The sequence below is a fragment of the Delphinus delphis genome, chromosome 3 (assembly GCF_949987515.2).
Source record: "Delphinus delphis chromosome 3, mDelDel1.2, whole genome shotgun sequence".
Taxonomy (NCBI): Eukaryota; Metazoa; Chordata; class Mammalia; order Artiodactyla; family Delphinidae; genus Delphinus; species Delphinus delphis.
The window spans coordinates 54,076,012-54,101,283 of NC_082685.1; the positions used below are offsets into that span (position 1 = coordinate 54,076,012).

The window sequence follows — 25,272 nt, forward strand, 5'->3', positions numbered from 1 at the left end:
AACAAAAAAGCAAACAGCTCAATTAAAAAATGGGCAGAAGACCTGAATAGATATTTTTCCAAAGAGGAAACGCAGATGGCCAACAGGCGCATGAAAAGACGCTCAACATCACTCAACATCAGAGAAACACAAATCAAAACCACAATGAGATATCACCCCACTCCTGTCAGAATGGCTATCATCAAAAAGACCACAAATAACAAATGTTAGTGAGGATGTAGAGAAAAGGGAACCCTTGTACACTGTTGGTGGGAATGTAAATTGGTTCAGCCACTACATAAAACTGTGTGGAGGTTCCTCAAAAAACTAAAAATAGAATTATCATATGATCCAGCAATTACACCCCTAAGTATATATCCAAAGAAAACAAAACATTAATTCAAAAAGATACATGAACCCCAATGTTCACAGCATTATTTACAATTGCCAAGATATGAAAGCAAGCTAAGTGTCCATCAACAGATGAATGGATAAAGAAGTAGTGGTGTACAATGTTCACTGCAGCTCTGTTTACAAGAGCCAGGACATGGAAGCAACCTAAGTGTCCATTGACAGATGAATGGATAAAGAAGATGTGGCACATACATACAATGGAATATTACTCAGCCATAAAAAGAAACAAAATTGAGTTATGTGTAGTGGGGTGGATGGACCTAGAGTCTGTCATACAGAGTGAAGTAAGTCAGAAAGAGAAAAACAAATACCGTATGCTAACACATATATATGGAATCTTAAAAAAAAGGTTCTGAAGAACCTAGGGGCAGGATAGGAATAAAGACACATGTAGAGAATGGACTTGAGGACACGGGAGGTGGAAGGGTAAGCTGGGACAAAGTGAGAGAGGGGCATGGACATATATACACTACCAAATGTAAAACAGATAGCTAGTGGGAAGCAGCCACATAGCACAGGGAGATCAGCTCAGTGCTTTGTGACCACCTAGAGGGGTGGAATAGGGAGGGTGGGAGGAAGACACAAGAGGGAGGGGATATGGGGATATATGTATATGTACAGCTGATTGACTTTGTTATACAGCAGAAACTAACACACCATTGTAAAGCAATTATACTCCAATAAAGGTGTTAAAAAAAAAGTAGTGGTGTATACACACACACACACACACACACACACACACACACACACACTGGAATGCTACTCAGCCATTAAAAAAGCAACTTTGCCATTTGCAACAACATGGATGGACTTGGACGGTATTGTGCTTAGTGAAATAAGTCAGACAGAGAAAAACAAATACTGTATAATATCACTGTAGAATCTAAAAAATAAAACAAATGTGAATTGAACAAAAAAGAAATAGGGGCTTCCCTGGTGGCACAGTGGTTGGGAGTCTGCCTGCCGATGCAGGGGACACGGGTTCGTGCCCCGGTCCGGGAGCATTCCACATGCCGCGGAGCGGCTGGGCCCGTGGGCCATGGCCGCTGGGCCTGCGGGTCCAGAGCCTGTGCTCCGCAGCGGGAGAGGCCGCAGCGGTGAGAGGCCCGCATACCGAAAAAAAAAAAGAAATAGACTCACAGACACAGAAAACAAACTAGTGGTTATCAGTGGGGATAAGGAAGGAGGGAGGGGCAAGATAGGGATAGGGATTAAGAGGTACAAACTACTATGTACAAGGATATATTGTACAGCACAGGGAACATAGTCAATATTTTATAATAACTATAAATGGAGTATAACTTTTAAAAATTGTGAATCATTATGTTTTACACCTGAAACTTAGGTAATATTGTAAATCAACTATACGTCAATAAAAAAAATAAAAATTAAACATTAAAACAATAAAGGTAATTTTTAAAATCCATGGTACAAAAAAAAAGGGCCTATTTCTTTTTATTGCTGGGTAGTATTCCATTGTACAAATGGAATGCAACAGTTTTATCGCACAAGACTAATTTATTGTCTAAAAACATAGAGGTTTCTGCCCCTGATTTCTTCTCTTCCTGTCACGTAGGAATTTTTTAGGGTTCCTTTTTCTCCTATATCTGCCAATCTTTTTTCCTAAACTAGGGGGGAAATTAGCAAACTTGCCTAGTTTGTTGAATAATAGGAAATGTGACTGCGTATGGTAAAACTTAACCACCCACTAATATCAGAACAGCACACAAAACACAGAAGACCTAGGAAGAGATAGTTTATATTCACAAGTCTTACACCTATTGTCTTTTACTGAATGGCTAAGATTAATTTCTCAGATTGAGAATTGCTCCTTCTGCAACACGTAAATGTATGACTGGAAATGCCCAAACATATGAACTTCTGACCATGTTAACGTCTAACTCTATTTCTGATTTAATGGCGTTGGACTACCTCTCACTTTGAAAGCTTAGGGGGAGGTGTCCCTGAGAAATAGGAGAAAACAGGGGAACTATAAAAGATTGTCAAATATAAGCAGAAATAAGAAGAAGATAAGATGCTGTTCCCAAGACGACCATTCCATATGAGGCAAAATCTATAAAGATGATCTCTGTTTAAGTGGTTAAAAAAACAGGGGATGGAGATAACAATCACTTAAACAAATAAATGAAGAGTTACAACCGTAACAAACACTACAATAAAAGAGGCATGGGAAGCAGCCGCATAGCACAGGGAGATCAGCTCAGTGCTTTGTGACCACCTAGAGGGGTGGGATAGGGAGGGTGGGAGGGAGGGAGACGCAAGAGGGAAGAGATATGGGAACATATGTATATGTATAACTGATTCACTTTGTTATAAAGCAGAAACTAACACACCATTGTAAAGCAATTATACTCCAATAAAGATGTAAAAAAAAAAAAAAAAAGGCATGCTGTGCTACAAACGCCTACATTAAGGGGATGTGACCTCGGCAGGAAGGTCAGCAAAGGCTTTCTTGGGCTGAGACCCGAAGGATCTACAGGAGATAAAACCAGGAGCACAGATCAGGGGTGGAGAACAGCAGGTGGAAAGGCCCTGTGGTGGGGGTCCATGGAGCCCTGGGGAACTGAAGGGAAGCCAGCGCGTCCGGAATCCCCATGCAAGAGGGAAACTGGGCTGAGAAAGGGCTTGAGGGAAGCAGGGACCAGATCATGCAGACTGTGGTCTGTATACTGTGAGCAGTGGGAACATATGAAGGGTTTCAAGCCAGGAAAGGGACGGGGTCAGCTCTGGGCTGCTCTAGGGCTCCCAAAGAGAGCACCCTCATCTCACAGGATAGAACGCGGGGAACTGTCTTTCACCACACACAGGCCTTGTCTCCAAGAGGATGCAGAAAATCCGCTCACATCTCCTGGACTGAAGCTAAGAGAAAAGCAGGTACTTTCAAAGGAAAATGATCCAAATGAAAGGGACAAGGAAGGAGAGACAGGGTGGACAAAGAGCGTGTTAGGAAAAGAAAACACCCTATATTCTACGTTAAGTCTGCCGCCAGCTCCTAGGAGAGCTTTGTACAAGCACACATACAATGACGTCACATGATTCTCCTGTATAAACTGAGCAGACATCACCGCTGGACAGCCAGTCTTCACATTTCCTCACCCTGAGGATGAGGAAACAGAGTGGCGTCATGGAAAACTATTATTTGACACATATACAGTATTATTCTCTTTTATTATGATGATGAACCTCAGAATCAGGAGATGTAGGCTCCAGAATCAGGGTTTGAGCACCGGTTCAAAGTAACTCTTTCCACATACATCCTTAGAAATCATTCTCTCTCTCCAACCCCCAATTTCCTCTTTTGTAAAGTAGGAAAAATGGATAAAACAGGATGATCAAGGACAATGTTTTAGAAAAATATAAAACAAAATCTAAATATAAGTAATTATTACTAGAAAAATTATTTCATATAATATCAAGCTCCTAATATGGCAGCCTCTATTACGTGTCAGGCTCAGTCCCAAGAAGTTTATATACACTAATGTATATAAACCTCTTAACAACTCAGTGAGGTGTTTCCTATTATCCCACTGAAGTCTAAGGAGTCCCAAACACACACCATAATTCATCTCTGCCCTTCACTTTCAAGCATGGTAAGAAAGCAGTAGAGAAAATGCAAGAGAGTTCTTCACTCCAGCTTTAGGAAAGCACAAGATAAATGGTCCCAAAATAAAGACTGTGTGAGAGAATGACTCAGTGAATCTGATTTCTAGGACTAGGAGTTAGAAAAGGACTATGACTTGACCCAAGAAAGGCAGACCTAACTCTATTTCCATTTCATGAATAGTAAGGAACTCCTATTAACAGAGATTTTTAATACTCCTTCTAACTCTGTAATTTCTCTATGTTTTGATATTTTCACATATCTGCTTTCCTGAGATTATTTATAAGTCAACTCTACCGCTAACAAGACACATTAAAAGAGCCTTGGCTAGGGCTTCCCTGGTGGCACAGTGGTTGAGAGTTTGCCTGCCGATGCAGAGGACGCGGGTTCGTGCCCCGGTCCGGGAAGATCCCACATGCCACGAAGCGGCTGGGCCCGTGAGCCATGGCCGCTGAGCCTGCGCATCCGGAGCCTGTGCTCCGCAACGGGAGAGGCCACAACAGTGAGAGGCCCACGTACTGCAAAAAAAAAAAAAAAAAAGAGCCTTGGCTTTTTTTTGCCTTGATACAGGGAAGTACAGAGATGCTGATCAACTCCTGCATTGTGGTCTAAGAGAAAGAAAGCCAGAAAGAAAAACTGGAAATGGCAGAGAGCAAGGGGACAGCACGGGGGAGTAGCTAACAGTAATGACAACAGTGTGACATCACTGACCCGGGCAGTCCAACCTCAGGGCCAGTGCTCTTAGCCTCTACACTGTAATGCCTGCACATATGCAAACCCAACAGGATGCACAAAAATTTGCCACAGAGAAGAGGGCCAGGGTTGGAATACTTACAGAGGACTACTTTATCAACAGATTAGACACAGCCGAAAAATTATTTAAACTAAAGACAGAACAAAAGAAATTATCTAGAGCGGAGTCCAGAGATTCAAAGAAATGAAACATATAAATATTTTTGTTAAAAAATATTTAAATATCTCCAGAAGGAGATACTGAATAATAGAAAGAATGGGGAGGGGGGCAATATTCAACATGATAGTTGGTGAGAATTTTCCAAAGTTACTGAAAGACACCAATCCTCAAATCCAGAAAGGCCAAAATGCCTAAGCACAACAGATTGGGGAAAAAAAGAAAAAAAATCAGAGAAAGGACTGTCATAATGAAATGTAGAATACCAAAAGAACACAAAAAAGAAGATATTATGAGGAGCCAGAGAGAAAAGACAGATCACCTAAAAAGAAAATGTAGACAGACAGAGTACTCCCAGAGGAAAGGAGAACCACTGGGGCACAGCAAGGAGCTCCCAGCAGTGGGGACCCCGTAGATGCAGCCTGACTATCTCCTCCAAGGACGGCCACAAGAATACCTTCCATCCCACATGCTCTTCAATGCAATGTGACTTTGATACTCCGTTCATCAAGAGGCAGGGCCTATGTCCTCTCACACTGAAATTGGGTGGGCTTTTATGACTGTTTCAACCAACACATGGGGCCAACCTAAGGCAATATGACTTCTAAGCCTCGGTCATTAAAAGGTTTTGCAGGGTCTCCTTTTGTTGCTGGAATATTCACTCTTGAATCCTTTAGCTACCCTGAGGCTGCCATGCTGTGAGGAAACCCAAAATAGCCCACATAGAGAGGCCAGAGGACAGGCCCTGAGACTATACAGAGCAAGAGGAAAAGAAGGAAGAGAATGGGAGAGGAGGTCAGGAGAAAGGAAGAGAGCTATATCTGACCAGCCCAGAGCTGCTTCAGACCCTTATGATCCAGCTCCAGTCACTATCTGATTGAAACAGCATAAGAAACCCTTAGCCCAAACTATCTATCCAAATGCTCCGCAAAGACCTTACCCACAGAAACTGTAGGAAATGCTAAAATGACGTGTTGTTTTCAAAGTCGCTACATTTTGGGGTGACCTGTTACACAGCAACAGATAATTGGGACATCTAAACTGCCAACTGGCAGCCCTCTGGGGTTGAGAGTGACAAGAATCAATTTCACAGGATGAGGTCATCCAAGAATTTCTAGCATCTAAACACATTATACACACTTAACACTGTATATATGTGAAATACAAAAAGCTTTCTTAATTGCAGCTGCCAATGTAACTTAGTGCTCAAAATATTCATCTTGTTTTATTTACTTTTTCAGGTGCCATGCCTCCTGGAACTACTGTATAAAAATTAAGAAAATTACAGTGAAAATTGGAGGTGTTAACTTCAAACATGCATTATACTCATCATATGTTAACCAAGCAAATCAAGCATGAAATTTAAAAATGAACTCACCCCCTTTCCTCCTGACTTTTGGTCAAATGGTACCATGATGATTTGTTTGGAATCCCGTTGATATGTACAGTAGTGCTTCACCCAGGAAGTTCCAAAATGACCTGCAAGGTAATATTCCCCATAAAACATCTCTACACGTCCACTGCATGCTGGAAAAACACACAACCAGTAACTCACAATGCTCACCTATCCTTAAACTGTTTCTAAGGGCGATATACTCTCCACACCAGCTAGACGTGAACAGGCAGAAATCTGATTCCACAAGCTGGAAATGGAACCAACCCAGGGCTTTCCCCAAGGACCAAGGAAGACTGTTTGCCACTAAATGCTGCATCCGATGGGTCTTAAAATATAAGGGAAGTAGAGGTTCCCTGGGGAAATTAATTCACTTTCCCATATTATCAATCTCCATCTGAAGTTTCCTTTCTCTCCCCTGACAGGAGTAAGATGACTGAGAAGGAACACAGAAAAGCTCCTCAAAGTGCTTGTCACTGTTCCCATCTGGTGCGATGGCTTCATGCTTCCCACACAGCTGTTCTGCGACCATGTGCACACACGTACAGGGGTTCTGACCTACTTCCAAACCCCTAATTTTTACTTTAGCAGAACTCAAGAAGATCTGAAAAGCAGACAAGGAAAACCCAGAGACACCAGACATGTGGAACAGAAGTAACTGTAAATGCTCAAATGTAATCTAAGGAGTTTGTCCCTCAAAATTATCCCTCAGGAAAGAGGCAGATGCCCTACAGACAAATTCTGACAGTATCTGATTTTATCAGGTGCCTGGCCAATTACCTTATTTCAAACAACGAAGTATTGTTATAGAAAGAAGGCCTGATTGGCATTATTAGCCTGCAAGGACCTCAATCAATACGAGTTCTGGATGCTTATAGACATCACATAGCAGATATGATTAAAAAACAATAATGATAACATGAAAACAGATTTAGCAGACACTTAATAATTATTTTTCAGGGTGTGAATGCCCATTGCAAGTGTTGGATGTCACTTAGTATACTTAAAAAGCAACAGAGTGTCTACCCTGGAGCATCAAGGACAAATGAAAACACCAACCATTCAACTGTGTTTCTGTGGCTTAGGGAATAAATTCCAGTGACAGCACAACACAAAGATTTCAAAAGTGCTGTATCTTGGACACTTTGAGCATCATAATAAACAAGGACAGTAATGGATTTAGCCTAATGAACAAAATGGGAACTCAAAAGTCCATACTGACAGTAGAAAGATGGATGGATAGACAGATGAGAGAAAGAAAGAAAGAGAGAGAGAGAGAGAGAGAGAGAGAAAGAGAGAGAGAAAGGAAGGAAGGAAGGGAGGGAGGGAGGGAGGGAGGAAGGAAAGGAGAGAAGGAGGGAGGTAGAAAGCGGGAGGACACTTCCTTATAGCACACCGAAAGGCAACTAATAAATGTGGGGGGAGTGGCAGAGCTGCAAAATCACCATTTTGCGACCATCACAGTAAAGGTCAGTCCAGGCCAGGATTGTCAATGGATGCTAACTCCATGGGAGGCAAAGTCTGATGAGGGAAGGGCACGGTCTTAAGGTGTCCGCCCCACAGACCGCTTATCAGTTACAAGGGAAACATAGTGACAGCACAGTGGGGAAAACAGAAAGTACCTTGACTGGGTGATCAAAATCAACAAGACCACGGAGGGCAGAGGAACATCCTTTGCTCCAGATGTGGCACCCGGGAAAAACACAGCATTACTTATGTAGGATTTGACCAGGGATGCATGACCTGAATCTAATCATGAGGAAACATCAGACACACCCACAATGAACAAATTCTATACAAGAACTGGCCGATATTCTTCAAAAACGTCAATGTCATCAGAGGAACTGTTCTAGGGTAAAGGAGACTAAAGTTGTCATATGACAACTAAATGCTGCATAAGCTCCTGTACTGGAGGAAAACAAAATGCTCTATAAGGGCATCACTGGGACAACTGACAGAATGGGAATATGAAATATTGTTTAGATGAAATATCTTATCAATGTTAAATTTCCTGGATATGTAACTGTGGTTACATAAACGAATGTTTTGAGAAAATACACACTGAAGCCAAGAAGCATGGTATATGCAACCTGTTCTCAAATGGTTCAGAAAAAATTATAATGTGTGTGTGTGTGTGTGTGTGTGTGTGTGTGTGTGTGTGTGTGTGACTGTGATATGCACACACACCCATACAGAGAGAGAAAGAATGATCTAACTGGAAAAATGGTAAAAATTCGTGAATCTGGGTAAAGGTCATATGGTCGTTCTTTATACTATTCTTGCAACTTTCTGTAAGTTTGAAACTGCTTCAAAATAATGTTACAAAAACTTCCAAACTAAAAAAAAAAAAACTGTATTCTAATGATATGCTCTGGACCACTGTGTTGGAGAATCAAAATATGGTTCTAATGATAATCAAGACATTAATGTTGAAAAAACACATGAAGTGTTTGAATAAAATTGTACAATGTCATGTGAGTGCTTATACTGACTTTACACGTAAGTGACCAATATTAATAAATTAAGTATTATAAGTGGACACTGAACTGTATTTTTATAGTCCTAAAAATTTTTATTTTCAAGTTGACTGAAAACTTTTGGGGATGGTCTTCTCATTGGGCAAAGAAGATACGACCATATATTCAGGTATAACACACAACTAAAGTAGCTTCTGTTTTTTACAAGCCTTAACAGGCTCACACCTGCAAGAATAAGGGACATAAAACTCTCATCACAACTGATGACCCAACCTCCAACCCCATTACTACACCTCTGTCACCAGGGAACAATTTTAAGTCCAAGGAAATTTTTGAGTAATCACTAAATAGAATAATCACTGAAACTGAGTGTTTTGTTCCATTAGGAAGCAGATAGGAGTGAAGATATTTAACTAATCCTAAATCAACAGTGCCCAGCCAGAAAGCACAGGTGCGAGACTACAAGAAGAGCTACCCATTAAAGAAAAACAATGCACTTTCTTTCATCTCTAGCACCGCACGCATGAATTAAGTCTGCGAGTGCAACAGCCCAGTGCACGAATCTGAGTCATCGTTGTAAACTCTGGGTTAGCAGCACCTGGCATTTCTTTCCTTGATGTCATATGGGCAAGTCAATGGCTCTTCTTCCTGGCTCTTGAAGTGAGCTTTTGTTTCTACTTTTCATAAAATTTTAAGTGTGTTGGAATGACAGGGGTTGAGGAGAAGAGAGAAAGGGCCTAAGTCATGATTGTTTGGGCCTTGCTGAAACAAGTCTCAAATGAAAACAAAATCACAGGTATTAAGTCTACTGAAGGATATGACAATAAGCTCCAGCCAGCCAGACCTTTCCAAGGCCTCTACCCCAAGGGTATGGTATATAAAGCTACACTGAAGGTACAGGAACCTCAAGAGTAGAGTGACACCAGGGAGAGAAGGGGCACCGCAGAGCCTCAGTGAATTCCAGGTTGCAAGGAAATTCCCAGTTACAAAGGAAACGTAACACATCACTGGGAGGTAGACAAGACCTGGTGGACAGCATCTCTGCCCTAGGAAACCTAACTATAAAATCACTCTCCTTCATCGAAATACGTACTCCAGGCCAGGCACTACTGGATACACCCCCCAGCTCCTGGGGAAAAGGCAAGAGGACACCCACACCGCTGGCCGACCCAGCACTCACGTTTCTCCTGGACGTAGAGGTACCCTTCCATGGTGTAGGGACTGATGGTCTTGTGCTCGAGGGGATTCTCTTTCATCTTCTTCATCAGGGATTCCACTTCTGACCTGGTGCCTTCAAAGCGATTTCTTGTCTAGGATGAAAGGAATTTTATTCAAATCAAAGAAATGAAACCCTGTTCCCATCTCTAGCACTTCAGAACATCAACCTACAGAATTCTTAGATCTAAAACCAGGTAAGGAACATTCAGCCATCTAGGAATCAGGCAAAAATGTTCCCTTTTAAGAAATATACTTTGGCCTTAAAAGCCCTATGTCAGAATGACTCTCAAACTCTAGGGACCATCAAAATCACCTGGGGAACCGGCAGGAAATGCAAATGACCAGTTCTCACCCTGAAAGATAAGTTTAGCGCCTCTCAACCCAGACATGCGCACTTTTAACAAGCATCCCAGGCCACTCTGACTCGGACGGTCCACAGCAGGGTACGCCCTCCACCTCCCTCCAGGACAGAGATGCTCTTTCTCCAGCTGTTTGCTGATGGCTCCCTCCTCAAATGGAGCTGCTTCACTTAAGGTTACCCCTCCCCCAGGGCACCCTGCACCCGGCAACTAGGCGAAGCCAGGGGCCAAAGGGGGAGGGTCAAGGGACCATCCCAGCTCCGGGGGCCCAGGGCATCGGCTGAGTCCTCGCCACTCAGCTTCTCCTCCGGCAGGGCCTGCTGCCCTCACTCTGTCACAGGTGCTTCTGCCAACACTGCCTCCGGGGGACCTGCTCTGCATAAATCTCCACTTCAGAGTCTGCCTTCTGAGGGACCCGGCCCAAGGGAAGCCATGCTTTGTGACAGCTCATCCCAGACCCTGCAAACTCCTGTTCTCTGAGGCACTGCAGAGAACCATGAGGGGGCAAGCTCAGGCTTCTCCAAGCATGCAGTCCAACCCGCACAGACACACTTGGGTTTATTTGGGCCCAGGATCATCCAGAGACAAAGACAACATGCAGATTAAAGTGGCCCCATCACACAGGGAAGAAGGGGGTTTGAGCCCCAGTGACCGCTAACCAGAGTCCTCAGCAGGATTCCGTGCACGCAAAGGTCCTGCTGCTTACAATCTGGGAAAGGAGATTGGGAGTAAGGCGCACCTACTTGGATCTCCTGGCAGCCTCACTGAGAGTTGAACAACAGCACACCCTTTGAGCCCAAGGCCAGCACGTGTACCCCATCCCCATCCCCTGAACACACACACTCTATGGTTTTATGGGGCCAGGCGGCTAGATGCACAGAGGGAGGCTAGGCTGGGTGGGGCTGGGACTTCCACTGCCAAAGGAAATCCTGATTCTGGCCCTACAGATTTAAAACATAAGCAGCAGCAGCATTTCCGAGAACATAAAAATAGTGCTTTGAAATAATGGAGGAGAGGATGATGCTCTAACCTGGGACCATCCAGCACCCTAGAAATGCCTGACCCCCACTGCCCTTTGAACCCAAGCAAGACCCACCCTCTCCACCTGCATCTCAGTCCATTTAAGTGATCTGTATGCAACCAGACCCATATTTTGTTTTTCCTTCCCTTAGCGAGGGAACGGAAGCCTGTCCCCTCGCCTACTCACGTTCTGTATGCTGATAGTCAACTGCGTCTTGAAGTCGTTGAAGTCCTTGGCCAGTTCATAACCATGGTGATAGAAAGTGAAGAGTCCTTGTAGGAATGCCAGTAGCTGTAATGAAGGCAGAAGGGCAAACTTAACATAGGCAGGTTCAAAAGGTACTATGGAGCTGTATCTGAGTTCCCAGCCCCGGTTTGAAAGTCTAGAATAAGGTAATAATAATGGTTATCGTTTACTGAGCACTTCTTACATGCCAGGCACTGTAACTTCATATGCCCTGTGTCTCACTGAATATTCATAACAGCCTATGAAATGAATACTGCTATCATCTCCAACTTATCAGTAAGGAAGCAGATTCAAAGAGGTTAACTAACTTGCCCAAAAAACACACAGTAAGTGGCAGCCAGGATTTGAAACCAGGCCTCCTGGCACCAACATCCAAGCTCTTCCCCTGTGAAGCCTCATCACCTCCTAAGAAAATCACTTCTTCAGAAGCTGAAGACCAGGGCTCCCACTCAGTCTCCTTCTAGTATATTCATAATATCAGGTTATCACGCAGAAGGGTGTGGTTATGTTGATAACCAACAAGGAAGGGAGAAAAGGAAGCTGGTGGGTCCTGAGTCTGCAGTCTAACAGGCAAAGTCAAATCAAAGAAAATCACCCAGATCAGATTTCAGCTCAAGCATGTTTCTGTACTTTCCAGAAGCTCTCCAGAAGTAAACACTCTGGACTCCTTTATTAAAATAATCTCATGTTCCCACATTTTCACTTAGGTGGTTTCCCTAAATTCTCACTTAAAGTGTCACAGCCTAAAAGGTAAGCCCATTCCTTGTTTAGTCTTGTCTTTAGTGAAGAGTGAAAACATCTGTTCACTACAATTCTCACAACATGCCTTCATATACTTAAAAACCATTAACGTCCCCACCCTGAGCCCCTGTCAGCCTTCACTTCTCCAAGCTAAATAAACGTTCCTGCCGTCTCTCCTCCCAGTGCCCATATGTAAACCTCACTGTTGTTATGCTTCCCTGGCCCCTTCCCAAGCTCTACATATCCTGTCTCAGTCCCAAATCTCAACCTGAAGACAGGATTACAGTTAAAGCCTGAACAAGGTTCAGAAGAACCAGAACCTCACCTCCATCACAAGCCCAGTTCTACTACATTTGGAGACCAGCCCCATTCTAACTTCTCAATGTCAACTCACACCGTCTGAGTTGTCCCCTCTGACCTGCCTCAAATACCTGTTAACCAAGACACAGCTGCACCACTTTATATTGTTGTGTTTAATCTTCTAGTCCTTAAATGAACATACCTTTACTTATTAAACACAATCTCACTTTGTTTCACCTACTCTCCTTTTTTGAGCAGCAGCCCTAATAATGAGAGTAAAGGAAACTCTCACACTTTGCTTGTGGCAGGAACGGTAAGCACCGAGGTATATACTGACCTGTCTTCAGACAAAGCCACATGCCCAGCCCACTTTATCAAAGAGCTCTGCACTGGAAAGTCAGGCAAAACCCCAGCTTATAACAATGTGATCCCTTGACTTCCTGCTGCCATTGTCCCTCGAACATCTGTTCCCTTAGATCCTTACAGGAGGAGAGGAACAGGCACTGCTGGGTCCTCTGGCTATAAAAACATCTAGAGGCACCATATATACACCCTTCACCTAAATTAAGGAATGGGTGGTAAGCCACAGAGAGTCACCAAAGACTAATAATGAACCCTTTTCTTCAAAGATGACCAAACTCTTTGCAAAGTCCTCTATGTAAAATACATTTTTGAGAACGTGGCCCACACTTTTCCTTCTAAATGGCTCCAGTAATGGAGAAGAAGGAGCTCTTATGCCAAACCTAGTGCCAGTATTCACAAGGACAACAGTCCTTTCTTATCTCTGCCCTCCCTGTTGTCCTTGAAGGCTGCGCCCCATCACTTTCCCAGGGCACTGAGTCACCCTCTAGTGGAGAATAATGCAGAAGATAAGCAGCTGATTCTCGAGTCATCCCTTCTATTAATGCTGATTTATGCTGCACTTACAGTCAACAGGGCCTCTCTTACTCAGGGTAATTAACTATCTCAGACAGCTTGCTAAGATGCCACCTGGGTATACACACAAGCACTCCAAAGGCAGAGAGCTGCCAATGTTTATTTTGGTTTTCACTTCCTCTGGTATCATGGCTGATTGTCCATTTTTTCTACAGGAAATGATGCCTTCGGTATTGTTATCTTTGGGCCACTTCCTTCCTTCTCCCCTCACAGCATCTTTCGTCCCCTCCCCTACCTCCCACACACTGTATGAATCTTTGAACCCATGACCCCAAGGGAAATGAAAGTCCACTGCTCAGGGAGCTGGGCACGGCCCACAGAAGGACCCCCGAGATGCAAGGATTTGTCTGCCTCAAAGAAATGGTTCTACTCACACACACAGAGGAAGCGCCTGCTGTAGCCTCACCTGGTTATCAGGTAAGAGAAGCCAGCAGGTCCACCCAGGCTCCTCCCTGGACAGCCAGACGTGCAATCACAGCATGACAAAGCAAATGCCAGAGGAAGACCCTCCCAACCCTCCTCTGCCTTCTGCCCCTTCCTTGTTTTCCTCTGAGAATAACTGTAAGAAAATTTATTCCTATTTCCTAGCTGATAACACAGATTTTTTAAAAAATAATAAACAAAAATGTAACTGCGTTATTAGTGATGGTTACAACCTTCTGGACTACGTGATAAATTTAAGGTTTTTTCCATTTATAGAATAGAGCTACTGTTTTGGGTTGAATTTTTTCCCCCAAACCCAAAAGATACAAAGTCCTAAACCCTGGTATTTCAGAATGTGATTTTATGTGGAAACAGGGTCTGTACAGAGATAATCAAGTTAAAATGAATCCATTAGGCCCTAATCAAAAATGACTGGTGTCCTTAGAAAGGGGGGAAATTTGGACACAGTAACAAACACAGAGAGAAGATAGTCCTGTGAAAATGAGGAACTGAAGGGAGGCATCTGTAAAACAAGGAATGGCAGATACTGCCGGGAAAGCACCAGAAGCTAGGAAGAGGAAAGGAAGGATTTTTCCTTACAGGTTTCAGGGGCAGCAGGGCCATGCTGACCTTGATCTCAGACCTTTAGCCTCTAGAACTATGAGACAATACATTTCTGTTGTTCTGAGGCACCCAGTTTGTGGTACTTTGTGACAGCATCCCTAGCAGAAGAATACAGCTACCAAGAACCATTCATTCACACCGACGAAGAGAAGGGCAGCCAGTAAAGGGATGAAAAGCTGGGCTGGGTAAGCCAGGTAACTCCCTTCAACTTGTCTTTAACCTGTTACTGCAGTGGATTACGGTAGAGATTGAGATCATCTATGTAATGGGCTTAATTAGCACCGGCGTGCTGGCAGGGGCTGCTCAGCAAGAAGGACAGAATCAGACCGATGTGTCAGAAAAGGCACTGTGCTGACAGGGTCAGGACAGGATGCCACTGACCAAAGCGAAAGAATGACAAGCTGCAATGGGGCGGAAGCCGTGAGAAGGGACAGGAAGGCACAGCACCAAGAAATACTCTGGAGGCGAAATTCAGAGGCTGTGGAGCGTGACGAACGTAGAGAGTGAGCTCTCTGCCGCAGTAGGTAACCTTCAATTAGGAAAACTCAGGCAACAGACGGGATATGGCTTCACCTTCATGAAGCCAGTCGTGTCATTATCTACGATCCCAATCTCCAGAACATTTAGTACCTCAACAAGAAAATTAAGGTTTCCAGGGCCCACAAAAATATACGGTTTAGATCCCAGAGTCTGATTTTTCTTCCTTAGCATACTAAAATTTTGTTTCTTTTTCTGAAGGTCAATAACTTCCGGCACTTGAAGTTACTTTCTAAGAAACAAATGAACATAGTCGATGTACATGGAGGTTCCTTGAATGGTTGGAAGATTCCCTTGACTGCAACCAACTCAACACATGAATGTGCACACCAGGCACCCCAACAATTTAGTTCAATCGATTTTTTTGCTTGTTTCCTTTCCGCCCTTAAGTAGTCAAATGCTGTTTCATAGAGATTAAGAGTCAGACCACTACAGCTCTGCTATTTACTAGGTGTGACCTTGCAGAAGCAAATAAATGTGCTTCCATTTCTTTATCTGAAAACAAAAACAGTACCTACCCTCAGAGATGATATAAGGATTGAATGACATAATGTGGTAAAGCACTTATTACTCACACAGAACATGACAGAGTTTCAGCTGATATCATCGACCGTTATTTCACGTTCTTCTTTTGTACAATCTAGGCCAGCGGCTTAAACTTTAATGTGCAGCAGAATCGCCTGGAAGGCTTACAAAAAAATAGATGACTGGGCCCTACCCACAAATTTCAGGTGTGGGGTAGAGCCTGAGAATTTGTATTTCTATGACTTTGAGAACCAGTGATCTGGTCAGTAGCTTTTTCATTGTGTGACTCTCTTCTCCCTACCCACAGCTCCAGCCACTCACCTGCCTATCAACTGGTGTGCTCAGAAACAAGAACTTCTATAGAAAAGTGAAGGTCACACATCTACATCCAACCTCTCCGCCAACTCATTTAACTTAACTCAGGACAAGCTCCTACCACTTTCTCTTCACTCTAACATGAGACCAGACCTTTTTTTCATTAGCTCTCCAGGTGCCTCACTTTATGACTTCAAAAACATCTGCAAACCACAATGGTTCTCTACTTTTTAAATCCCTCTGGTACATCCATCCTATGCATGCTGGCACTGAACTGCTTGCTACCTTGGCTAGCTCTTTACCATAGACACTGATTCCCCAAGGAGACTGTGAGCTCCTCAGACAGAGCAGCTGGGTCATCAGCATTTTCTATGCTATTCAGAAAATAAATGCTTTTACATTTACCAAGACTGTATTAAACCAAGTAGGCCCTGTTAATACTGGCACTTGACTCACCTGCTCACTTGAGGAGACCCTGGGTGGCCAAAATTGATATATTCCTCTACTTCAGAATAAAAAATAATCGCTAACTGGGTCCTAATAAGCAATTATATAATAACTGGGTGTTACTTAGGTTAGCTCTATTCTAAGCAACTTGCCTGGATAAACTCAGGTAATCCTCCTAACATCTTTATAAAAGTGGTATTATTATACCTGTTTCACAGAGGGGAAAACTAAGGCTCAAAAAATAACTTCCCCCAGAATGCGTAGCTGGAAGATGGCTGAGCTGGGATTTAAATGCAGGCAGTCTGGTTCTAGAGCCCTTGACGATGATGCTACACTGCCTCTCAAAAAACCTAAGACACTGATATACTACGGTAGCATGCCAGGAAACAGAAGGATAAATCTTTATAGATTTCTTTAAAAAAAAAAAAAAAGAGGAGGAAGAAAGGTAGGAGGAGGATACGGTGGGGGAGGAGGAGAGGAAAGCCCACCTAGATGAGCAGAGTCAACCAGCTGAGCCCAGCCTAGACTAGATGAACCCCACAGATGTGTAAGAAATAAACGTCTGTTGTTGTATAAGGTTTTATGGTTATCTGTTAGTCAGCAAAAGCTAACAGATATGATATCTGATTCACTCTATGGAGACATCAAAATGGACACACAAAAAAACAACTCAAAAATAGGATGGGTCAATTAAAATGCAACTCATCAAAATCAGGTATTTACAGAATAATACCGAACAAAGTATACATAAAGATTATGAGAATCACACTGGTTTTTTTTCCTCTAGAAGTTCTAGTAAAAGCAAGTGAAAAGGCTAATTCTTCATGACAGCATTTGAATTCCTGCTCCAGCCACGAGAGAGATGAGACTTTCTTTTAGTCAACCTGTGATTGAATGGCTAGTTTTAACACCTCTGGGCCCCAAGCAGGGAAATCAACAAGCTTGCTTTCTCTGACAGATGGCTTTCCCCATCTCACAGACCCTGCAGAAAGATGTGGATTTTGACCTGAGATCTTGGCAGAGATCATTGCTGGAAAGGAAGCTGGCTCTAAAGTTTCCCTTATTCAGATAAGACTGAGGTAATTAATAGCTTTGAAGAATCTGCCAGATGACATGGCTGGGAGTAGACTCCCAAGATCAAAATAGCTCCAGCAAAGTAAAAGATGGACGCAACAAATTCCAAGGCCAAATGGAGTCTTGAAACTACCAGTAAGTCTACGTGCCTAAAAAGCATCCCCAAAGTTTATAAATTAGAAACAGGGCACAGAACATTCTTGACCAAAAAGAGCAGTCACTTTCTTTCAATTTCTTATAGTTTTGTTATTTGCTTAAGAAAATCACTTTTTTTTGCGGTATGCGGGCCTCTCACTGTTGTGGCCTCTCCCGTTGCGGAGAACAGGCTCTGGACGCGCAGGCTCAGTGGCCATGGCTCACGGGACCAACCGCTCCGCGGCATGTGGGATCCTCCCGGACCGGGGCACGAACCCGTGTCCCCTGCATCAGCAGGCGGACTCTCAACCACTGCGCCACCAGGGAAGCCCCGAAAATCACTTTCTTAAATCTAGGTAGGTAATCTCATTTGTATAGAGACCCCAGGCTTGGGTCTAGATCAGAGGTTGCATTCAGCTGAAAAATTCAAGATCTGCAAGAGTTTTAAATTGAGGCCCACATGCTTATTTGGTGTTTCCATGGATTCTGAACACTAGTGCCACAGAGGGGTAGAGCAATACCACATCTGCACAAAACCACAACCACACTGGGGTGGCCTAAGCTACAGCCAGACGTGTCCCCACATTGCAACCCTTCATGCCCAATGGAACTTTCTGTCCAAGTCCAAATCCCATCACGATTCACTCAGAACGATCTCCATGCTGCTTGGTTATAACAAACTTAGAGTGAGAAATTGCTTTATATCGCATCTTTTAATACATGCCTGGGATAAGGAGGGGCTTTGAACTTAGGAGGCAAAAAGAGAATGGTTTCCTTGGGTTACTGCTACACTTGCGTTACTTGAAGGAGAGAAGAAGCAGGGAAGGAAGGAGGAAAGTTAAGGTGTCATCACTATTGTTTGGCAAGATGAAAACTCCTCCCCTCCCCTACTCTGACTTGGAAACCAACCAGCACAACGCAAGGTAGCTAGAGGATGGAACCATTGCTGAATGCTCTACACCCATGTCTGTGGTTGTACTGGGAAGAACCCAGGGTAGCCAGTTGACCAAGCACTGTTACTAGCAGAAGGCACAGCATCAGGGCTGGTCAATCTCTTCATTAACAACTTGGAGCATTCCGTCATCTAGGTAGTTGGAATGAGGGGTGGGGGATGAAAGTCTGGGTACACAGTGAAACCTTGAGCATCTACTTACAGGCTCCACGAACTCAAACATCTTTCTCTCTTGGACTTCTTGCACCTTGAAGACATACTCCAGGGATACTTCATAGAAATGCTGCCGGACCAGGTCCACTTGGCTGTCTGCCTACAAACAAGATGGAATTTCAGAAAAAAATCAGGTCACTATCTGAGGAGAGGATTCAGCAAGCAGGCAAAAAAAATCTCTGGAGATGGTTTTTAAAAACAAATCCAGTAGCATGAAGCAGAAATAAGAACAATGATCATGGTTACCCGAGCGCTAATTTTGTGCCAGGAACCATGCCCATAAAGCTGTACATCAGGGCTTCCCTGGTGGCGCAGTGGTTGAGAGTCCGCCTGCCGATACAGGGGACACGGGTTCGTGCCCCTGTCCGGGAGGGTCCCACGTGCCGCGGAGCAGCTGGGCCTGTGGGCCATGGCCGCTGGGCCTGCGCATCCGGAGCCTGTGCTCCGCAAATGGGAGAGGCCACAGCAGTGAGAGGCCTGCGTACCACAAAAAAAGAAAAAAAAAAGCTGTGCATCATTACCTTATTCAATCCTCATTATACTTTCAGTTATTTAACCCTCATTACGTTCCTAAAAAGAAGATATCCTTACCCGTAATTTACAGGAAGTAAATGAAATCTGCTAACGTTAAGGAACCTGACCTAGTTGGTACGAGGCAGAGCTGGGATTTCTGTCCTGGCTGATCTGCCTCCAAGACCCCTGCACATTCCTAAACCACTAGACTCTACCGCCTCCCCACACCCTAGGCCGACCTAAGTTCCATGCAAGACAGATTTTTAAAGAGAAAAAGAAAACATGCAGGGCCATCCTTCTAAATGAACAAAACAACCTGATAGGGGGCAGAGGACCTCAGAAAAGAACATTTTCACACGGTCGCACATACTTTCTTTGGACGAGGATGAACTATTAGTTTACCCCAAGCAGAGTAATTACATTGCTGCCTCGGAACCTCACCTCCCTCTCTGTACAGGTGTGTGGTTGTAAAGGTCCACACCTGGCTACATACAATTAAGCCACTGATCTGGGATCCAGAACCCAGGGGAGAAAATGAGCATGTGTGGAGTAGCAAGACGCTGTGCTGGGAAGTACCTTAACTCTCACTATAAAGCTCTTACCCTTTCCACTCTTTTCTTTAGAAATGAAGTATGTCATTCGATAACATACTTTACAAAGACAAAGCCCCCAAAGGAGTATTTCTTTCAGTGTTCCTTTGTCAAGATTCCTGCAGAACAAAACTGGGACAGACCTTTTACTTCATTATACCAAATATGGTACTGCTAACCTGACATCTTAAGGAGCTGGCCAATCATTCATTCATTCATTCATGGAGTTCACAGCATGATGAGGAAAAGAGATAATTAAATAATCATGTAAATAAAAAGAAAATGACAAACTCTGGAAAAGCACAAGGCGCCATGAAACAACCCAAAAGACTCCATTCAAGTCTCCTGCTAGCAACTTTCTCGCGGGGCAACTTCCATATTAATATGCAGAAGGCAGTCCCCTAAGTAACAGCTGCACAAAACCAAAATGAAGGGCTAAGCCTGGGGGCATCACCTAAGCCTCCAAGCAGGAGAGCTGATGTCTGAGCACTGACAGAGCTTTATTTGGAGACCGCGTTTCAGAAAGTGCTTGCACCACGCCCCCTGCCAGGTGTAGCCGGTGGACCAGTGCCTGACACACCTTCCACCTGGGCTCCTGCCGGCTAAGGCCCGTTAAGTCCCTGTAGTCCTTCATTTCTCATAGTGCAAATCCAACACACTTACACCTAGGGATGCGTCTATTTCCCTGACCTCCCCCACACCCCCGATACATCCTCTCTGCTTGGGCTTGCCAAGTGAGACACAACAGAAATAAAAGTCATTCAGAAAAGCTGCAAGTTAGGCAGGGCTGGAGGAGCCAGGAGCAAAGTCCTCTGAGAAGAAGAGCAGAGCCCAGCGTCAGTGAGAGAGCCAGGAGAGCAACAATCTGGGTGGGAGTTGCAGTTCTATCATCTTCTAGCTGGTGGGACCCACTCCAGTCACTTATCCTCTCCCGGTCTCTTCCCCACACCTGAAGGCTGGAGATGTTATGATCTGCCCTTGCTCTGAGTAGAGCTGTTTCAAAGAGAAAATGAGCTAAAGGATGTGGACATTTGAAAACCAGGAAGTGTTCTGTGCACACTGGGGGTTATCACCAGGGACATCTGAGCAGATGGGCTGTAATCCCTGCTCCTACCCTAAGCCAGCCACACCTTCTCTGGGCGGTTCCAACCCTCGCCTCACCGGCCTCCCTGCTTTCTGTCTCTGCTCCCGCAATCCAGCCTCCACCCAGCAGCCAGAATACCTTTCCTTAATCTCCATCAGCTGTTCTCACAGCTCCTTCAACACCTCCCCCTGGCCTCTCCCATGGTCTGAAGACCCTGAGGAACCGGCCCAGCCCTCCTTCCCTACCCCTCTCCCACTGAGCTCCAGCTGGGGCTCCTAGCTACCCTCCGACACTCCGAACTCTTTCTTGCCATGCAGTCTTTGCACTTGCTGTTCATTCTGCCTGAAAACCTCTTCCCCTAGATAAATATTCAATTTTTTTAAACTTTAATGCACAGTAAGAAATACCTTTTACATTATGACCCAATAAACAAACATTTATAATTAGGTGCAACATACTTTCATATTTTTCACTCTAGTCTAGCCTATTCTATGTCATGACCCAGTAACTCAGATCTTATGACACACCCATAATTTAAAGAACATTGTCCTAGCTTTTCACCCAGCTTGCTCTTTCTCTTCATTCTGGTCTCCATTCAAATGTCACCTCTTTAGAGAAGCCTACAATGACGTTATTTTAGGTATGTTACCCCAGGGAGTCTCTATCCTATCTCCCAAGTTATTTCCTTATCACTACATGAAATTCTTACTTATTTCTCTCTCTTTTCATGTATTGCCTACTAGAATATAAAGTCGATAACAGCAAAGGCCTTGCCTCACTTTTCCATTCCAGATCCCGAACAGGGCCTGGCCCACAGCAAACATTCAACTGATGCTTGAGGAATAAATGAATTGATCTCTATGTGGCCCAGCACTGAGAAAAAAAAGCATAACAATGCATTTCCAGAGGAAAAGGAAGATGAAATCCCAAGTGGAATGGTAGGTTGCTCCTGCCAATGCCCCTCTCATATGCGCCATAGAATTTACCACATCCTTAGCTCCTCTTGTGATGGAATCAGAAGCCAGATTCCAACCCCTGGGCAGGCAGTTCCTCTGCCCTGTTACTTAAGAAGCTGTCAATCTACCAGCTTGTCCAAGACCCACCAACCATTCCGTGCTTCTTGGAAAAGAAAAATTCTCCTAGACTGTAGCTTCCGATCATTCATTTCACTCCCCACAACACACCCAACTCCTGAACGGACTTTCACAGAAGCGTCCAAGAAATAATTTGTCCAAGGAATGATTTATTATCTTTGAAGCCAGCTTCTGAGCCACTGAAGAAAACACTGGCTTTTAAAAAGTCTTCCACTAGATGGCAGTGTCACTCCACATCGCTGCCCAGTCATTTCAGCCACCAGAGGTCCAGGATGGGCTAGAATTTACAAGTATTCATGCAGGCCTGCAATCAGGGAATAATTCTGGATCATCAAAGGAAGTAGCTTCCGTTACATGTGTAGTAGGTGATTCATAATATTGTTAAAAGTTGATCTTTTAATAAATGTAAGGAAAATCATCACTAAATAGCTGGAAGACCTTGAGTAAATCACGTAACCTCTGCAAGGAACTCAGGTCCTGCATGCGAAATTCTAAGAGGTTTAACCAGAGGATCACCAAGGTCCCTCCCGCTCTCCAATTCCCTTAGCTTGACACTCGCATTGAATAACAATGGCTGGCAGGCAGCCCAGCAACATCCTTCCCCACAAGATGGCCAGAGAAGAGCTTACTGGGTTAAGGGAAACGGCTCCAGAGTCAGGAGCCAAGGTTCCAATCCTTGCTGACTAGCTATAGGCAGGCTATTTAAACATCTCTGAGCCTCAGTCTCCTCCTATGTAAAAGAGAGGGAATCCACCTGTACTTCATAGGGTGGTTATGAGGATTTGAGCACATTCCACATAACAGCGCTTAACATGGCGCCTGGTACATGAATATGCATTCAGTAAACACGGGCCGCTACTGTTGCTGTTGTTAGTAAAAATATTATCATTATTATTGTTATTATTATGAGATTTTTTATTCAATTTAATTCAGCTTAGGTATAAAAAGCAATGCTTGAGAACAGACCAGGACTTGCAAGGAAGACCTGCAGCCCACTCCTTGCCTTCAAAGTATTTAGGAAGTGTGAATGGGTAAAAAAAAAGACAAGGATTGTAACAAAAAAGCATAATGAAAAAGTTTCCACTAAGATAAATACTGACAGTCAGTGCTGCAGACAGAATGTTTGCCCACCTCACCACTACGTTCATATGATGCAACCTAATCCCCAGTGTGATCGCATTTGGGTGGGGCCCTTGGGAGGTGATTAGGTCATGAGGATAGAGTCCTTACAAAAGAGGCCAAGGGGGCTCCCTCACCCTTTCTGCCATGTGAGGAGACAGCTAGAAGACAGCCATCTACGAACTGGGAAGCAGGCCTCACCAGACACCAAATATGCCAGTGCCTTGATGCTGGGCTTCCCGATATCCAGAACTGTCAGAAACAAATTTCTGTTGCTTATAAGCCACCCCGTCTAGGGTATTCTGTTATTGCAGCCTGAACCGACTACGGCAGCCAGGAAGAATGCCATCCAATTTGGGAGCAGGGGAGGGGGAGGAACAGGCCAGTTATGGGGATAATACTTTATATTTGTGTAGCGGCTGTAATTTACCTTCTCATCCATGAAGTAGGCAGGACAGGTATTTTATGAGTATTTTACAAAGGAACTAGAGCTCAGAGAGACCAAGTACTTGTCCCGGGTCACACAGTCAACTACATAGCAGAGCAAGCCTTGTGAAGAAGGTATCTCTGCCAGTCCAGTGTTCTGGTCCCCGTATTGCTATCTCAGGAGGAGATGCTATTGGCACAGCCCTAAAAGAAAATGTGGGACTCATTCCAGACCAACTCACCAGGAGCCAGGCATGGAGAGAGCAGACCGAGAGGAGAAGTAGCCTCACTCTGGTGAAGTCATGCAGGTAGGATAACTGTACTGTGGGCCTCCCAGTACCAGTAGGTGCTAGAACAATCACATATCCTCTCAGCTGTGAGTAACTGCACTCGTGGTGCATGGTCACCTAACTGCTTAGGAACTACAGTTAGCCAGATCTGGTGATTGTGAGCTCCAGCCAAAATGCCTTTCCCTACCGTTTCCAAACCCTAAACGCCAAATGATGTTAGAAGAATGATAACCGATCAGGACAGATCCTAAATGGAATTACGTATTTGTCACAGACAATTCACATATCCTTGGGTATCTCCTAGTGCCCAGAGACCCATGTAGAGCTGGGAATAGCCTTTTCTGTATCATCCAATGAAAATCAGCATTTCCTTAACCTTCTCAATCACATTTGACAAGATTTACCCGAGCAGCTTTGCTACTTCAAGAATCTCTTCCTCCTGCGTTGGCTACTTTCTCCCTAACTCAAGCAAAAAGTCTTCAAGGAAAGGTCAGCAGTTTCTTACTTCCTACAGCTCACCCCAAATACAATTGCTGCTGCTTGGTTGGCCAAGAACTGATCTGCAAAGCCCACTATAAACACTTCCTGTTAATAAGTCTGTATCCATCACTCAAACAACTGATTCAAACACTCATTTCAAAGAAAGAGTTCTGAGCACAACACTTCCTAACTGAGGGTGTGTAACAAATCCTGGGCTCCACCATCTCCTGAGTAATCCTCATCTTTCAACCTCTGACCCTACCATCTTCATATGAACAGAAGTACTGGCAAGGAATTTGCTCAAGAAGAAAGGAAACTGAAGAATGAGGGCTAGCTTGGAAGCCATAGCCTCGCTTTAACACACACCTGAGATAGTTCAAGCAAATTGTTAAGAGCTAAATAAGATGATATTCATGTAGCCAAGTTTGGAGTTCCACTAGCAAACTGCCCTGTCTCCCCAAAACATAAACCCCCTCGCCATGCAAATCTCCATGAACTAAATAAAAATGGTCACAGCTCCAAGGCCACAAATCTGACTTTTCTTTCCAAGAGAACTACTCTTAAAAAAGACCCCATGCAAATCCAAAAAAAACAGGGGCAGACCAGAGAATTTACTTTTTTGAAACAAAGTTACCTAAGCACAAAATACATGAGACAATAAAATACTGCTTAAAAAAAAAAAAAAAAAAGACTAATGTCAAGCACTGGTTGGAATAATTTTTTTTTTCATTTCACATTAAGGAAGGATGACCAAAGTGTTTCAGATGCTAACATTTCAAATCAGTGATGTAAGGAGGAGGTGGAAAGGCAGGGTA

General features: G+C 44.0%; 1 protein-coding gene across 3 annotated transcripts in view; it reads right to left on the bottom strand.

Moving 5' to 3' along the window:
* The window catches only part of ARHGAP26 (Rho GTPase activating protein 26), a 478,823-nt gene that overhangs the window by 326,145 nt on the left and 127,406 nt on the right, over positions 1 to 25,272 (bottom strand). For all 3 annotated transcript variants that reach the window (XM_060008623.1, XM_060008625.1, XM_060008624.1), the window contains exons 6-9: positions 18,851 to 18,961; positions 11,580 to 11,684; positions 9,976 to 10,105; positions 6,304 to 6,404 (exon numbers count right to left, since the gene is read on the bottom strand). In XM_060008623.1, the coding sequence (XP_059864606.1) occupies positions 6,304 to 6,404; positions 9,976 to 10,105; positions 11,580 to 11,684; positions 18,851 to 18,961 (447 nt within the window). The remainder of the gene's footprint in view (positions 1 to 6,303; positions 6,405 to 9,975; positions 10,106 to 11,579; positions 11,685 to 18,850; positions 18,962 to 25,272) is intronic.